Source organism: Miniopterus natalensis, chromosome 8 (genome assembly GCF_054644295.1).
Source record: "Miniopterus natalensis isolate mMinNat1 chromosome 8, mMinNat1.hap1, whole genome shotgun sequence".
Lineage (NCBI taxonomy): Eukaryota > Metazoa > Chordata > Mammalia > Chiroptera > Miniopteridae > Miniopterus > Miniopterus natalensis.
In genome coordinates this window covers 67,997,519-68,016,100 of record NC_142088.1, presented here as the reverse complement: position 1 = coordinate 68,016,100, position 18,582 = coordinate 67,997,519, and the positions used below count along the sequence as shown (strand labels likewise).

The 18,582-nt window shown below is 38.8% G+C and overlaps 1 protein-coding gene across 2 annotated transcripts in view; it reads left to right on the top strand.

The window, feature by feature from the left end:
- Positions 1–18,582, top strand: part of UBXN4 (UBX domain protein 4) — a 34,714-nt gene that overhangs the window by 10,307 nt on the left and 5,825 nt on the right. For both annotated transcript variants that reach the window (XM_087819875.1, XM_087819876.1), the window contains exons 4-9: positions 588–706; positions 1,325–1,499; positions 5,080–5,173; positions 10,769–10,823; positions 11,579–11,743; positions 12,460–12,587. In XM_087819875.1, the coding sequence (XP_087676001.1) occupies positions 588–706; positions 1,325–1,499; positions 5,080–5,173; positions 10,769–10,823; positions 11,579–11,743; positions 12,460–12,587 (736 nt within the window). The remainder of the gene's footprint in view (positions 1–587; positions 707–1,324; positions 1,500–5,079; positions 5,174–10,768; positions 10,824–11,578; positions 11,744–12,459; positions 12,588–18,582) is intronic.

Sequence of the window (18,582 nt, the reverse complement as noted above, 5' to 3'; positions counted from 1 at the left end):
CAGTCGGAAAATTCAGTCTCTACTCCATCCACCTCATTTGAACCTAATATACTTGAGTGATTTATTTCCCCTTCTCTTTTCTTCCCTCACCTAACCACATAATGTGCATCGCTCTTTGTTGCAAGAGAGTTCCTGTCACATTAAGATACCTAATGGAATACTGCTTGACATGTTTTAAGGATCTTAACTCAATTTCTCATTTGCATCCATGCCTTCTTGTTTATGGGAACTTTATATTACTGTTCCTTTGAGACAGTCCATTGTAGCAAATGGAATCATAGGGAGTTTATTGTGAGCATCTAGATAGTAGTATGGAGCAATTTGGTTGGCATCTTAGAAGTAGCTGACAAGAGGCAATATAGATGTGAAAGTTATGATAGGGGGATGTAGGTGTTCTCCATTCAGATATGCAATACAAACCATAAATCCCCATGTCACATGCAGTAATTGAAGTTATTTGTAAACATGGTACCTGATTATTTTGTGAAATTCACAAAGATGATTTTGTTTTGCTTTGTTATCAGTAGTGTTTCATAAAATTATTCCCTTGATTCCCATGAATTGTTAGACTTAATTTAACTGTGCAGATCCTGTAGTGTGTGTTCCATCCAGTTTCTTTATTGGAGACAGTGGAATTCCCTTGGAAGTAATAGCAGGAAGTGTTTCCGCAGATGAACTTGTTACCAGAATTCACAAAGTCCGGCAGGTGAGAAGGAACAGAATTATTCTTTGTATAAACATGGGAAAATGATTAGCCAGGAACCTCGACATTGGAGTATTTTTGGAACTACTCTGTATATTCAGGAACCTGCCATGCCATTAAATTGGAAAGGTAGTAAATACTCTCTTCCTGGACTGGTTTTAGAAATAGCATGAAGTTAGAGGTGCCTGTACCTAATACTTGAGTGATTTATTTCCCCTTCTCTTTTCTTCCCTCACCTAACCACATAATGTATATCACTCTTTGTTGCAAGAGAGTTCCTGTCACATTAAGATACCTAATGGAATATTGCTTGACATGTTTTAAGGACCTTACTCAATTTCTCATTTGCATCCACTTTGGGAAAATTACTGATATAGCTTGTAACTTTTCCCCTTGAATTATAATTTGAAGGAAAAGCAACATCGTACTTTTAAAATCTTCTTATGCTCTTGTAAGTTTACAGTAGAATTCCATAACATGATTATGTCATGTTTAGAATTATATATTTTAGATCTCTCTGCTTAGAAAGTATATGCTTTGATTTACTCATATTTTGGTCTCATCTGCCATGGTAAATTTAGGTTCTTATCTGTTAATTAATTCAATGTGTTTGCTCACTAGATGCACTCATTAAAAGGTGAAACATCAGTGGTAAATGGCAGCCAGTCAGAAAATTCAGTCTCTACTCCATCCACCTCATTTGAACCTAACAACACTTCTGAAAACTCTCAGCCCAGAAATGTAGAGCTTTGTGAGACAACACCCACTTCTGATACAAAATCAGATTCTGCAACAGGTAATATTCAGTGTACCCTTTGGGTACAAGAGAAGTGCTCCTTCATTTTAAAGGTCATGGATTAACATCCTTAAAAAATAAAAATACTGTCTTTTTTCCCCTCACATTCATTTAACTTAAAACTTAAAGGTCGTCTTAAATACATATGTGTGTCCTTTAGTGGCAGAAGAGGATAGTGTCAGTGGATACTCCCTAAAACCCACGGGGCAACCGTCCAGAACAGCTGATTCGTAACTGCTGCTGCTGTGCTGCGGTTCAGGGACTGTCATCATGATACTCAGCTGTTTTATAAATTTCTTCCCAGCCAGAGGATTTTCAAAGTTCGAAATGAACTAATATATTTGGAATTGTTTTTATAACGGATAAAATAGTGTACACATTTAAGAGAATAATATTTGTATTTTTAAAATTAGAATTAAAAGATAACTAAAATAGAGCTTGCAGAAATAAGAGGTATGACTGAAGAGGGGTTGATAGAAGAGGCAAACGAAATCTTATACTATGTATTAGGGATCATGGTTAGAGTTGTTTGGTATAATTCAGCTTTGTATTAGTCAATGCAGGGTTAGATAAGCCAAGAAGTTAGAATATTAATATTGTAAAAGATGATCCCACTCCATCATCCTGGATAATCATCAGCCTCTATTTGAATACATTTAATGGCAGGAAGCTCATTACCTTGTCTAGGAAGCCTATTCCATTGTTGAAGCCCTAGTTTTTATTGATTTTATTTTTCAATTCTCACCTGAGGATATGTTTATTAATTTTAGAGAGAGGAAGGGATAGAGAGAGAGAAGTATCAATGTGAGAGGGAAACATCAATCAGTTGCCTCCAGCACGTATCCCGAATAGGGATGGAACCTGAAACCTGGGTATGTACCCTGACCAGAAATTGAACCTGTGACCTTTTGGTGTATGGGATGACGCTCCAACCAACAGAGTCATACCAGCCAGGGCGAAGCCCTAGTTTTTAGAGGAATTCTTCCTTATGTTGAGCTGAAATTTGATGCCATATAGTTTTTCATTAACTTTAGTGCTACTTATGGAGTTACACATAACAGATTTTTGAATAGTTGAACAACTATCAGGTCCCTTCTTAGGAGTCTCATTTTAAGGTTCTACATACATAGATCACTCAAATTCTGGATGCAGATAGGATTGGAGGATGCTATTATGAATGTAGTCCATTTACATGTACAGCAGAATAGTTATCTTTTACATTTACCTGGATATTTATCATTTCCAAAAGTTTTCATTCCCTTTTGAATACAAATGCTCATTGACTTACAATGGAGTTGTGTCCCAGTAAACCCAGAACTTGAAAATATAAGTTAAAAATATGCTTAATATGTATAACCTACCAAACAACATAACATAGCATAGCCTACCTTGAATGTGCTCAGAACACAATATCAAAAAAACACTGGCAACAGTACATTATAGAGTATTGGTTGTTTACCTGTGTGGTTGCATGGCTAACTGGGAGCTGCAGCTAGCAGCTGCTGCCCAGAATGGTGAGAAAGTATCTTACCACACACAGCTAGCCCAGGAAAAATACCAAAATTCAAAATGCTAAGTGCTGTTTCTGCTGAATGTGTATCGCTTTTGCACCATCATAAAGTCTAAAACTTATAAGTTAAACCATTGTGTGTGTTTAGTAGGAAATTAATAACTTTTCTTTAGTAAGTAAAATGAATGTCAAAGATATCCATAACTTTATAACAGCAAATAATTTAACGAAATTTTTTTTAAAACAATTTTTTAATATGATTTTATTGATTTCAGAAGGAGAAAGGGAGAGGGAGAGAAAGATAGAAACATCAGTGATGAGAGAGAGTCATGATCGGCTGCCTACTGGGGATCTAGCCCCCAGCCTGGGCATGTGCCCTGACCAGGAATCAAACCGCAATCTCCTGGATAATAGCTTGATGCTCAACCACTGAGCCACACCAGCTGGGCAATTAAACAAAACTTTTAAAGATAACTTGTGGACAAGCTGAAAAAAGAGTGCTGTATAATAATGTAGTTAGGTGGATTTATGACCCAGAAAAATGAACAAGTGTCACATAGTGGAGACTTTCTAATGGTGTGCCACAGAGTTCTCTGTCTTTGGCATTTTATAAATGATTTGAAAATGTAGAATATACACATAACTTTATGGATGAAATAGCTTATTATCCAACAGTTGCATTCAGCAGGGTGCTGTTAAATTTTTAACAAAATGCCTTTGGGAAAAAAATGGCCTTTGGGAGAAAAAGTCCTTATTTGTAGTGTTTGCTAATTTCCAAGGTGCTAAATACACCTTCTGTGGCTGATTTCAGTTGCCTAGGTGAATGCAGAGGTAGGAAGAGATGTATACCATCGGCTCTACGTAGTAATTCTAGTATTTCCACTATGGTTGTTATAACTAAAACACTGTGTTCCAGTGTGAGTAAAAGTCTAACCATATTACTGATTTTAACACATTGTCCCCATTTTACAGAGATGAGGCAAAGAGAGATTAGATAATTTACTGAAGTGACAGGATAGGACTTGAACCCAGACTTTGTTGCTCTATAGTCCTTGCTTTTGCAGAGATTAAAAATGAGAGAACTTATCAAGTTGGTGAAAATGGCAGAGATTCTAAAAAGAAGTGCCAGACTCTAGGTATCCTAGAATAGGCCAGGACAGAATTTTGTTCTTCAGGAAATTCTTAAAAGAAAACTAGTGTAGAACCCTAACCTGTTTGGCTCAGTGGATAGAGCGTTGAAGGGTCCTGGGTTCAGTTCCAGTTAAGGGCATGTACTTCAGTTGCAGGCTCTATCCCCCTGCCTGTCCCGGTCGGGGGGTGTGCAGGAGACAACCAATCGATGTGTCTCTCACATTGATGTTTCTCTCCCTTTTTTCCTCTCTCTCTTTCTCTCTCTCTCCCCCTCTCCCTTCTACTCTCCCTGAAAAGCAATGGAAAAAATATCCTCGGGTGAGAATTAAAAAACAAAGAATACTACTGTAGAGACATGAAAAGCTTCTCTAAGGAATCATTTTGGTATACAGAAGCATCCATGGACCAGTGTAAATCTAGAGCAATACCCAGGATCAAACCCAGCCTTTAAAGTGTCACTGTTGAATACCGTAGGCACAGCCACATGTGGCTGTTTTAATTAAAATTAAATACAAGTAAAAATTTACACCCTCACTTGCATTAGCCTTATTTTACGTGCTCATTAACTAGTGGCTACTATACTGGACACCATAGATACTTGGCAATATTGCTCTAGAGTAAAGCCTACTTACCTATGTCTAAGCATGCTTATTCTACTTTTATTATATCTCCTCCTGCCAGATTAATATTTCTTAATGTTTTACTTCTGACTCTTACCTCAACTGGGTAACTGCCTTATTTCCTATTTATGTACTATTGTATCCAGATCCAAACTTCAGAATTAGTAGTAGCTCATTTCTTATCTCCTCCATTCTTAGGGAAAATATGTAATGTTTAAGAAACAAGATTAACAAGTGTTGTAACCCAAAAGAGTTATACCTTTTAAAAAAGGACATTAAATGCAACAGTTTTCTTATTTCTTTATTTTTAATAAATAAGGAGAAGAGGGGTCAGATCATGCCACTTCGTCTCAGGAGCCTAGTGGATGTTCAGATCAGAGACCTGCGGAGGACCTCACTGTCAGAGTGGAAAGGTTTGCTCTTATTTTTGCAAATAGTATTTTAGTAAAAATACATTGGTTTTCAGTTATTTTATTAATTTGAGTAAAAGTAAAAATTGTACAAATGAAGTTTCAGAATTCTGGATTGAAATTTTTTTATTACCTAACCTACTTGTTTGTATTCATAAAGATTAATTCTAGAAGTAAAGTTCTTCTGTATCTCTGAAATCATCAATCAGCTTTAGGTCTCATCATTCTAAGAATCTTTTTTCACTGGCATTTTGTAACATAAGTGTTTCCATCTGTCACTTCTGCTTTTATTTTGCTATGCCATAGGATAATAAGTTCCAGATGGGCAAGAATTTCTGTTAATTTTATGACTATACTGAACCTGGGTTCTACATAACTGGGTGTCTATTAAATGTCATGTGTTTTTAGTTGGTCTGATAATCATACAAATTTCTAATTTTTTGTGGTTTCTAGTTTAATACTTTAATGATTTAGTAAATAGTAAGTCATAGTCTTTTATACAATGATTCTTAAAAGTTATATGAATTAATGGTAAATGGATAAGTAGGAATTTTTTAAAATTCTAACTTAAAATCACTTAGTGTTTATATGAACTTTAAGAAAAATTCTTGCCCTGGACAGTTTTGCTAGTGGTTAGAGCATCGGCTTGGGTACTGGGTACTGAAGGATCCTGGGTTTGATTCTGGCCAAGGGCACGTACGTTGGTTGCAGGCTCCATCCCAGCTATGATTGTGGTGAGTGCAAGAGGCAACCAATTGATGTCTTTCTCACATCGATGTTTCTCTTTCTCTCTCTGTCTCCCTTCCACTCTCTGAAAAGCAATGGAAAAAATATCCTTGGGTGAGGATTAAAAAAAAAAAAGAAAAGAAAAATTCCTTAGAAAGACTTGACATTTTCTTGTTCACATAGTTGCTATGGTGAAACAAGGTTCAAAATGATTGCTGACATTTGCTATTTGGCTTTATTCATGATTGTAAAAATCAGCTTCATTTTAGCAAAACCTAGATTCTGATTGTTTTTTGAAGGAGTTGGGCATGGCCAGGATCTTGATGTGAAAAGCAGGATAGATTCTCTTGCAACGATGAGAAATGGGGTAAGGCTGGAGGAGCAGCAGGGAATCAAAGTTCCCAGGGCTCATCCTCTTTTGTTTCCTTCTGTTTTGCTAACACCAAACCCACCACTGGACACCCTTACTTGCACCACCTTGGGGTGAAGTGAAAATCAAAAATTAGAAAAGGATTTGGAGACTTGGTGGGAGTGAGAAGAAATATGACAGGTAGCCCTTTATTGTGGGACTGGGTCAGGAGCTATTTAATTCGGTGGGAAATGGGAGTGTTTTGTTTTTTTAAAATTTATTTTAAAATTATAGTTGACATACAATATTGTATTAGTTTTAGATGTGCAACATATACTTTATATCCTCATGACTATTTTTATAACTGGCAGTTTGTATTTCTTAATCCCTTTCACCTTTTTCATCCATCCCCTTAACTCCTGTTGTGTTTTTTTTAATCCTCACCCTAGGCTGAGAGAGAGAGGAAGGGGGGAGGAGAGAGAGAGAAACATCAATGTGAGAAAGACACATTGATTGGTTGCCTCCTGCATGTGCCCTGGGGCATGTGTCCTTGGCCAAAATTGAACCCGGGACTCTTCAGTCCTTGGGCCGATGTTCTAACCACTGAGCCAAACTGGCTAGGGCCCTATTGTTTCTTAATATCTTCCATTCTCATGTAAGGGAATGTCTGCCTGTATAGTTCTACAAATACAATATAATATATTATTCTAATTTTAAAAAGTTACATGTACATGCACTGGTGTTTATATGATATATAGTATAGTGAATGAAAGATACCTTAAGACACATAACAAAATGTTTATATTAATATTTATGAAGGAGGAATTAAGGGTTTTTTTTTCTTCTGAGGTGGCTAAATTTTCTTCATGGAGCATTATTACTTTTCAAATTAGCATATCAGGCTAGAGTGGGCCTGCAGTTGTTTGAGATTCCTTAAATGAAAAAACATTTAAAGTGCTCTTGGAGATATACATATGCATTTTTTTAAAACACATATGCTGCCCTGGCTGGTGTGATTCAGATGGTTGGAGCATCATATCGTACACCAAAGTGTTGTGGGTTTGATTCCTGGGGCAAATACCTAGGTTGTGAGTTTGGTCCCCTGATGGGATACAACTGATCACGGGAAGCAACCTATCGATGTTTCTCCCCCCGCCGCCCCCCTTCCCTTCTCTCTCTCAAAATCAATGAAGAATCTCCTCGGGGTGTTAAAAAAGAAAAATGTCCTCAGGTGAGGATTTAAAAAAAGGATACTAATATTGAAATTGGATGAAATGTTAAGAAACTCTTCATAATGAAACAGTTTTCATTAAGAAGTAACTATTTGCTGCTTAGACAACTTTTGGTTGTATAATTAAAATCATGTAAGTACTTCAAATTGTTGCTCAGATTAATTGATCAGATTCAACCAATAAAACGTAGGTCCTGATACTAATTAATAATTCACAGACTGAGGTACTGCATTTTATTCATCTGAGTTACACCTAATTAGGAATTTTGTTCCTTTTGTAGAATCTGATTCATAGACAATGACAATAACTAAAAACACCAAACTATATAATATTCCTATCCCAAGTGTCCTTGTAGCTCATCATTTCTATACCCTTAAGGGTATACGTAATAAAAACATTGGCTGAGGTTCTTTTGGCTCTGAGCAGAGGCTCCAGCCTAGGTTGGAGCCTGGGATATATACCCCCCGACCCATGCCCTACCCTGCCCTGCCCTTCAGGCCAATAAAAAAAACCAATTGAGTAGTAGATGCCCAGATCTAAAAATGATGAAACAGTTGATTTGTCATTGAGCAAGATGCAGTGGGCTTTTCAACCAAATTAGAACAAAATTGCACCCGTTTTTCTTAGAAGAGAATTCTGCAGGTGATATATAATTAAAGAATAAAGACATTTTCAGATATTAGTACAGTACCATTATCACACTAAAGAAATTGTAAATTGTAAGATTATCTGATATTTGATCATATGCATATTTCCTCAGTTATCCTAATATCCTTTATAACTTTTTTTCTCTATTCAAGATCCGTTCAAGATCATTCTTTGAATTTTGTTTAGTTTCTTTTAATCCAAAACATTTCCGTTGTTTTGTTTTTTTGTTTGTTTTCATTTTTTATGACTTGGGCATTTTTTGAGTCTAGGATAGTTCTAGAGTGTCATTTGTCACTGTTTTGTCCTCCCCTTTACATTAATAGGCAACTAATGTCAGATGTATGCATTATTTTTTTGTAATCCTCACCTGAGGATATTTTTTCCACTGCTTTTCAGAGAGAGTGGAGGGGGCGAGGGAGGAAGAGAGAGAGAGAAACATTGATGTGAAAGAGACACATCTATTTGTTGCTCCCCACATGCACCCTGACCAGGCCAGGGATCAAGTCTGCAACCGAGGTAAGTGCCCTTGGCAGGAATCCAACCCGGGACCCTTTAGTCTTCGGGCGACGCTCTAACCGTGTAGCCAACCGGCCAGGGCAGATGTGTGCATTATTGGTGATGGTAAGTTTAGTCATTGGTTAAGATGGTGTCTGTTGGATTTTTCGATTATAAAAATACCCCGTTCCATTTAATAAGTTATCTCCGGGTGATTTGTTGAAACAGTGAATATGCTATTCCTCAAAAACTTTCATCCAGCCCGGCTGGGTGTGGCTCAGCTGTTGAGCGTCGACCTAGGATCCAGGCGATCGGGGTTCAATTCCTGGTCAGGGCATATGCCCAGGTTGTGGGCTCAATCAATGACTCACTCATCATTGATGTTTCTCTCCCTCTCCTTTCCTCTCTCTGAAATCAATAAAGATATATTTAAAAAACAACAACAAAAAACTTTCTTCCAGTGCTTTTGGCATCCATTGATTTTTGCTTGGATCAGTTATTTCATTGGTAGTTAAAAATGGTGATTTCCCCCTCAGATTTTATTCTGTTTACGTTTGTTAGCTGGCTTTTGTTTTTTAGAGAAGTGCTTTCCTTGATTCTCCTCTCCCTAATCCCCCCCTTTTTTCAGTCAACTTCTTATTGGGCAGTAGCACCCAGATGAAGAAATAGAAAATTACCAGTGCACTGTATGCACTGGAGGCCTAATGCCCTCTTCTTAACTCCTGCTTCCCTCCTAAAGATAACCACTATCCTGAATCTAATGGAACCAATGCCACATGTCCTCCTTGTGTCTGCTCTCCTTTGCTGAGCATTGTGTTTGTGAGGCTTTTCTGTGTTGTTGCTTGTGGCAATAGTTGGTGCGTTCGCATTGCTGTGTGGCATTCTATTACTTGACTATTGTACAGTTTATTCTGTTGATGGATGTTTGAATTCTTTGGGGCTGTTGTGAATAGGGCACTATGAATATTCTTGTACATGTCTTGGTGAATGTATCTTCTGGATGAATTTGTAGGAGTGGGAATTTCTGGGCCGTAGGTGTTGGCCAGTTTTCTAAAGTGGTTTTACTAATTTATAACTCCCCTCAGCAGTAAGATATTTCATGAATTCTTTTTTCTCTCTAATGTATTATAGTTCATTTCTCTTATTTTTGGTGCATAGATTGTCCCAGATTTGACTAGAGAATCCCCTTCATGCTGGGTCTTCTCTGCTTTGGACATAATGTCTCATCATTCTTTGATCACTCCCTTTGATTTCTGGAATAAGTTGTTCAGCTGAGTTTTAGCAACTACATATACCTGGGTAACCTAAATCCCTCTCAGAGAAAGTTCCATTTTTAAAATTAAGATATAATTCACATACTATAAAATTCAAAATACAGTTCAGTGAGTTTTAATATATTAACAAGGTTGTACAACCATTACCACTGTCTGCTTTCAGAATTATTAGTTGTTTTTGTTGTTGTTTTAAAATATATCTTTATTGATTTCAGAGAAAGGAAGGGAGAGGGAGAGAGAGAAATAAAAACATCAGTGATAAGAGAGTCGTCATTGATCGGCTGCCTCCTGCATGCACCTGACTAGGGATCGAGCCTGCAACCTGGGCATGTGCCCTGACCGGGAATCGAACCACTATCTCCTGGATCCTAGGTCGATGCTCAGCTACTGAGCCATGCCCGGCTGGGCAGAATTACTAGTTTTTAATTGATGAATTTATTACAGTTGGAACTCAATTTTCTTATTAGTTTTTATAAATGCTAGCCTTTAGTTTTTTGCTTTTATTTTTAACAATTTTGTACCATATTGCTGTTTACTTCTAAGGGGCAAAACATTTGTAAGTTATTGATTTATATATTTGAAGATTATGTGTATATTTTAAAAATCAATATCAAATAAATCGGGCATAAAAAGGGAACTAATGTTAAGTAGATAAGGCACTTAGAGCTGGAACAAGGTTACCCACTGGGCTTCCAACTGACTCATCAAGGATTTCTCTAGTAGCTAGAAAATTTGTTGCTTTGTCTTCAGGAGCTTTTTTGTTTGTTTGTTTCTACATTTCCCCAGTTTTTAGCTAAATAAATCTCCTAAGTGTATTTTATATTAATATGATGTGTCTCAGTTAATGTAATTTTTAAAAACTTTTATAATACAGACTAACGAAAAAACTTGAAGAAAGGAGAGAAGAGAAGAGGAAAGAGGAAGAACAGGTAAAGTTTGTGCACTGAGCATTGTTTTACTCTTTAAGTGAGGGAACATTCGATTCCCTATTCAGTCGGCAGACCAAGGATGGCTTCCTGCTTATAGTTCAGTGTTGCAGAACAGTGAAGGGAATTACCTGTCTTCTGCAGTGGAATCATGGTGTACACTGTTTTTGTATTCTTTTTATAAATTGCTAGGAGTAAATTGATTCGTCATTTCACCCTCTGCTGTGAGTCTTTTACACTAAGAATAAAGGGACTTGAACTAAAATATTTTGCTTTGATGCAGATCAAAATTTTCCTCTTTGTGAAAAAAAAAAAAAAAAAAAATTGTAGCCATTTTGCTGAATTCTACCTGTGGTGTTGCTGCATTCTACTTTTCTCACCATGTGCACCTAATCATCATTTCTTTGGGGTTTTTATATAGGAAGGTTATTTCTTTAAGCCAAATAAATCACTACCTTATTGTCCTCAAAGTTTAACATATTCACCTCAGAAACCAAAGACCTGTAATTCTCTTTGTTTTCAAGTTTCCTTGACCACATCATAATCTTAATAGAACCATTGGCAAAGATATATAAATTGATAGACATTTGGCCATTATCCCTCCCATGCTGATAATAAATTCTACTGCCTCTTACATTTTATGAAGTTGTTTATTCCTTTAGGTGTACCTACAACCAGCTTTCCCTGTATACAGAATAATATCTAGGGCAGATTATTAAATTATGTTTTAGGCTCGTAAAACTTTATCTTTAATTCAGAGAGAGATTAAGAAAGAAATTGAGAGGAGAAAAACTGGAAAAGAAATGTTGGATTATAAAAGAAAGCAAGAAGAGGAATTAACGAAAAGAATGTTAGAGGAAAGAAACAGAGAAAAGGCAGAAGATAAGGCAGCGCGAGAGCGTATTAAACAGCAGATTGCACTGGTGAGTATTAAGTTTATGTTTAATGCTTGCCTGTAGAACATTTGTGAAATTGTTTTTTCCATGCACAATGGTTTTAGTTTATTACTAGCTAATGTACACAAAAATAGTAGATTTTAGTGACTCAAAAAGTACCAATTTTCAGCTTCCTTTTACAGAAAGTGTACATTGAATTAAAATATAGTTAATATTAAAATTGAGATGATTATTTTTCAAACTAATTTTTCTTCATGTTACATTATGAATTTTATCAGTAGTCAAAAGGTAGTTTCCAAAGGTTCCCTAGAAAAGAAACTAAGACTTGGTTACCTAGCAGTTTCTCCTAGCCACAAGCATTCTTTTTTGGGACATTCAAAGGATTTAGAAAATCAAGTAGAAGCCTAGGATGGTTTTGCAACAGTGGCTTTTACTATTCAGCAGTTGTCATACATATGAAAACCATGCCTACCTTAATATTGTTTGTTCATTTATTCAACAAATACTTATCTGCTGTGTGCCAGACCTTGTTCCAGGCTCTGTGATACAATCAGGTTCGTGTTTGTTTAATAACAGCTCCCTGACAGTTGATAAAACTAAAAAATACCAGATCCAGAGTGATAAAGTTAACGTGTATGGCTTTAAGGAATTTCATGCATGTGTGTGTTTATTCTTGTGTTTGGAAATCTGTTGAGTACAGAATCTGGCAGTGAAAGGTACTTATCGTCTTAACTATTTTAAAGGATCGTGCAGAGAGAGCTGCTCGTTTTGCAAGGACAAAGGAAGAAGTAGAAGCTGCTAAAGCTGCTGCCTTGTTGGCTAAACAGGCAGAAATGGAAGTTAAGAAGGAGGCTTCTGCAAGACAAAGGAGGTACTTTATTTTCTACTTAAATGTCTTTGTTTATGTAGCAGCTGAGAAGAACCGTGGTTGTGAGCTGCTTTTTAACACTGATGTGTGCTGTGGCTATAATAAGTAGTTCCAGAAGGACATATTGACCAGTTTGGCAGCTGCCAGTGATATTTGTTATTGAATGTGAGTGTTCAATATAATAGTACTAAATACAGACAGTCCCTAACTTGATTAGGGACTTGGGTTGGTTCAACTTAGGATTTTTCAGTTTTTACAATGGTGTGAAAGCTATAAGCATTCAGTAGAAACCGTACATCAGATTTTGAATTTTGATCTTTTTCTGGTCTAGTGGTGTGTGATATATTCTCTCCTAATGCTGGGAAGCATCTCAGTCAGGCACATTATCACAAGGTTAAACAACCATTACTCCACAATGTATTCATTGTATTAGGTGATTTTGCCCAACTGTAGGCTTATGTAAGTGTTCTGAGCATGTTTAAGGTAGTCTAGGCTAAGCTATACTATTTGGTAGGTAAATTTTCAATTTACAATGAACTTTATTGGGACATAACCCCATTGTAAGGTGAGGAACGTCAGTAAATGACTTTTAAAAAAAATATATGTTTTTATTGATTTCAGAGAGAGGAAGGGAGAACGGGGGGGAGAGAGAGAGAAACATCAATGATGAGAGAGAGAGTCATTGACCAGCTGCCTTCTGCAGGCCATCTACTTGGGATTGACCCCACAACCCGGGCATGTGCCCTGACCGGAATCAAACCGTGACTTTTTGGTTCATAGGTTGATTGATGCTCAACCACTGAGTCATGCCAGCTGGGCAGTAAATGACTTTCAAAAGAGGGCTCAAGAGCTCTGGCTAGTGTGGCTCAGTTGGTTGGGCACCGTCCTGTGTACCAAAAGGTTGCCAGTTCAATTCCTGGTCAGGGCACATGCCCGGGTTGTGGGCTAGATCCCCAGTAGGGAGCTTGCAGAAAGCAGCTGATTGATGTTTGTTCTACTCTCACACTGATGTCTCTCTCTCTCCCTCTCCCCCACCTCTAAAAATCAATGAAAACACTTCAAAAAAAAAAAGAGGGCTCAAGAAATCTTTATAAATGACAGGAAGCATATACATCCAAATGATTATACTGATTATCTTGTGTATTAGGAGTCTTTAGTTGTCAGAATCTCAAGTCAAATAGGATAAAGCAAAAGAAGGGCATCCATTGTTCTGCATTTGTGAGTTCCAGTGACAGATTTGGTTAGGCACAGCTAGATCCAGGGATCTCAAGGATATCAGTAGAACTTTCTCTCTTTTTAATCTCTTGATTTCTTCTGTTTAGTTTCATTCTCAGAGAAACTTCTTAGGTGGTGCTAAGAGAGCCTCATAGCACCTTCAGGATCTTGAGTTCCTGAACCCAGAGAGGAGAGATGAACCCTCTCTCCCAAAGCCCATATCATTGATTCACTGAAGAGAATTCTGATTGACCCTGCTTGGATGATGTGGCCACCTCCATATCTATCACTATGTCTGCTTGTGTGGGCTCTCTGTTTAGGGTAGTTGGTAAGCCCACCCCTGTGGTGAAATGTTATTGATAATCATACCAGAATGAGTAACATATAGCAGGGATAAGGTAGTTCCCAAAACAAAAATATGTTGTGAAGACAAAAATTCACATTTTCAGTACATCCTGTTAGTTGGATTATGGTCAATATTTATTTTCTTCTCTGTACTTTTTAATATTTTACATATTAGGAAATTAATAATAACTTTTGTAACCATAAAAATTGCTTTAAAAAACTATATATATTTTAAATTTTTTAAAATTTATCTTTATTGTTGAAAGTATTACAGGTGTCCTATTACCCCCCACCAATTGGCTCTTCCACCTCGCTCCCACCCCCTCCCCAGGCCTTCACCCTGTCATTGTCTGTGTCTAAGGGTTATGCATATATGTGTATAATTTCTTTTGTTAATCTCTTCCCACCCTCCACCCCCCTTTCCTCTTCTCTCTGAAATGATTGTCTGTTACATGCTTCAATGTCTCTGGATCTATTTAGTTCATCAGCTTCTTTTGTTCATTAGCTGCTTCTTAAAGAAGACCCTTCAACATTTCCTGTAGTGCTGGTTTGGTGGTGATGAACTCCTTTAGCTTTTCCTTGTCTGAGAAGCTCTTTATCTTACTTTCAATTCTAAATGATAGCTTTGCTGGGTAGAGTAATCTTGGTTGTAGTTCCATGTTTTTCATCACTTTGAATATTTCTTGCCACTCCCTTCTGGCCTGCAAAGTTTCTGTTGAGAAATCAGCTGACAGTCGTATGGGTGCTCCCTTGTAGGTAACTAATTGCTTTTCTCTTGCTGCTTTTAAGATTTTCTCTTTGTTTTTAACCTTTGGCATTTTAATTATGATGTGTCTTCCTGTGGGCCGCTTTGGATTCCTCTTGTTTGGGACCCTCTGTGCTTCCTGGACTTGTAAGTCTATTTCTTTCCCCAGGTAGGGGACGTTTTCTGTAATTATTTCTTCAAATAGGTTTTCAATATCTTGGTCTCTTTCTTCCCCTTCTGGCACCCCAATAATACAAATGTTGGGCCTCTTGAAGTTGTCCCAGAGGCTCCTTATGCTATCTTCATATTTCTGGATTCTTTTATCTTTTTCCTCTTCTGGTTGGGTGTTTTTTGTTTCTTCATGTTCCAAATTGCTGATTTGATTCTCAGCGTCCTCTGCTCTCCTGTTGATTCCCTGTAAATTATTCTTCATTTCAGTTCGTGTAGTCTTCATTTCAAATTGGTCCTTTATTATTTCATCGATTTTCTCAATTATTTTTGTCATACTCTTACTAATATCCTTGAGCATCCTTATAACCGTTATTCTGAACTCTGTATCTGTTAGCTTGCTTGGATCTCTTTCATTTAGTTCCTTTTCTAGAGATTTCTTCTGTTCTTTCCTTTGTGACATGTTTCTTTGCCTCCACATTTGGCTGCTTCCAGGTGTTTGTTTCTATGTATTAGGTAGAGCTGCTATGTCTCCTGGAATTTGTAGAGCGGCTTTGTGTAGAAGGTGTCCTATAGGGTCCAGTGGCTCAGCCTCCCCAGTCACCTGAGCTGGGCCTTCTAGGTGCTCCCCTTTGTGGACTGTGCTCACTGTCCTGTTGTAGTTGAGCCTTGGTTGCTGTTGATGTCCCTGGGAGGATCTGACCCCCAGACTAATCAGTTGTGAGGACCAGCTGCAACTACGGCCAGAGAGCTGCTGTGCTGGAAACACCCCTATGGAGCAGGATTTACTTCAGTGGAACTTTGATGTTCATCAAGTGCGCCCGTTGAGTGTGTCACTCGTGGATGTGGCAGGGTTGTAATCCAGCGTGGTCGAGTCTGACCACCAGGTGCACTGTCTCTGAGGCCCCCTGGGAGGTACAAAGTCAGCCTGTGCCAGTGCCTTGCCCAGGGCCACCCAGCCTGAGCTACACAGCAAACCGTAGATGGCTGCTACTTGGGCTGGGCTTGGCGGTGCCCAGGAGAGGCCAAGCTGTGAGCCAATGCAGGCTGCCACTAATGCCAGGCCTAGGGCCATGTATCAAGCTGTATGGGGCACACTGCTGCCTGTTTGAGAGATTTTAGGAAAGTCCTAAGCATGAGGCTGGAGAGGCCACTTGCAGAGAAAATTCCCTGGAAATGGCCTGGATGAGCTTGCAGGTAGGGAGGGGCGGGGCCAAAGGTGTGAGTCAGGTGCTGGCAATTCAAATATGGTGCCTGCCTGCCGGCTGTGTGTGGGGAGGACTCCCCAAAGGGGCAGTGGCCTCTGCCAGCCCTTCTGCCTGGGAGAAAGCTTCCCCTTCAGCTCTTTCCGGGATTTCAGGCAGATTAGTTCCTCCCTGAGTGTCCCAGGTTCCTTTCAGGCTGCTGCCCGGCGCTGGGCTCAGAGGGAGCGCGTCCTAGTGAGTCGCTGCGCGTGCCCTTTAAGCAGAGCCTCTGGGACCCTCAGAGACAGTCCCTACTCGTTTCACAGCCTGGAGTTGTGGGGATGTCTCTTCCTGGCCCTGGAGCCCTGGGATGGGGGCCTGTTGTGGGGCTGGGACCCCTCTCTCCTCCGGGAAACCCCCACCGCCGAGGTTCCCTCCGGGGTTTCAACCGCGGCACCAGGTGTGGGCTCTCGGCTGCATCTCCGGGATCCAGCCCGAATCCGCCCGCGTCACCGCCCCTCCTACCGGTCTCGGTGCTCCTTTAGTTCCCTGGTTGTAGAGCTTCTGTTCAGCCAGATCTCAGTAGGCTCTGAGTGATGGTAGTTCTGTATTTTAGTTGTCATTTTGATGTGGTTGTGGGAGACAGCGGGTGCAGCTGTTACCTATGCCACCATCTTGTTTCTCCCAGGAACTATTTCTAAAAGTACTAAAATACTTATGAATATACCTAACAGTATTTTTATTTTTATAAGAGAAAGTTTATTTAGAAAGTCACAGAGGTAGAAGAAATGAATGGTAGAAGAAATGGGCTTAGGAAACAAGTTACAGAAGCAGAAGAAGGGCTGTTGGAGCTTAGGAGAAAGAGAGAGACTAGAAAATCTCCTCTGGGGGAAGAAAAGGGAGGGGAGGAGAAAGGTCCCATTGTGTTACCAAAGGGAGAGTGATACACTTAACAATTATATTTAGGTTTTAATTGTTTCAACAATGTTTCTAGTTTTCATTGTACAAGTCTTGGACTTTTGTTAAGATGGCAGTACTTCTTCCCATACTGATTTGCAGATTCTATACAGTCCCTATCAAAATCCCAGATTTTTTGGTCAAGATTTTTTCAGGAATCTGATCCTGAAATTCATATGGAAATGCAAGGGATTCAGAATTGTCAAAACAATCTGGAAAAAGAACAAAGTTGGAAGACTCAGTCTTTCTGGCTTTAGTAACCAAGACAATGTGGAATTGGCATAAGGATGGATCATGTAATAGAATTGAGTCTCTAGAAATAAACCTGTGCATTTATGATGAATGTATTTTTGAAAAAGGTACCATGACCGTTCAGTGGGGAAAGAATAGTCTTTTCAACCAATGGTACTTGGACAAGTGGATATCCACATGTAAAAGAATGAATTTGGACTCTTACCTCACACTAAAAAACAAAAACAAATACAAATTAACTCAGAATGGATCATCTACCTAAATGTAAAAGTTAAAAGTATATAAAATCTTAGTGGGGGAAAAAAGGTAATGTTGTGATCTTGGAATAGGCAGTGGATTCTTAGACAGGATATTAAAAACACAAGCAAGAGCCCTGCTGGTGTGGCTCAGAAATTGAGCATCAACCTATGATCCAGGAGATCTCAGTTCGATTCCTAGTCAGGGCACATGCCCAGGTTGGGGCTCGATCCCCAGCAGCGGGACGTGCAGGAGACCACCAATCATTGACTCTCATCATTAATGTTTTTCTCTCTCTCCCTCTCCTTTCCTGTCTCTGAAATCTATAAAGATATATTTTTTTAAAAACACACAAAAAAACAGAAAAAAAAAACAACAGAAGAAAGCAATAGATAAGTTGCACTTAATCAAAATTTAAAAATTTTGTGCTTTGCCCGGCCAGGCTTGGCTCAGCGGTTGAGCATCGACCTAGGATCCAGGAGATCACGGTTCGATTCCTGGTCAGGGCATATGTCTGAGTTGGGGGCTTGATCCCCAGCAGGGGATGTGCAGGAGGCAGCCGATTGTGACTGTAATCACTGATGTTTCTCTCCCTCTCTCCCCCACTCTCTGAAATCAATAAAAAATATATTTTAAAAAAATGTCCAAAGTAGGCAAAACTTACAGATTCAGAAAATAGATTAGTGTTGCCAGAGTTAGGTGAGAGAGGAATACAATGCATTTGGGGTTTCTTTTTGGGGTGGTAAAAATGTGCTGGAACTAGAGATTGGTGATGATTGCACAACTCTGACTATATTAAAAATGTCTGCCTGGCTGGGTGTGGCTCAACGGTTGAGCGTCAACCTGGGATCTAGGAGATCTTGGTTCAATTCCCGGTCAGGGCACATGCCCGGGT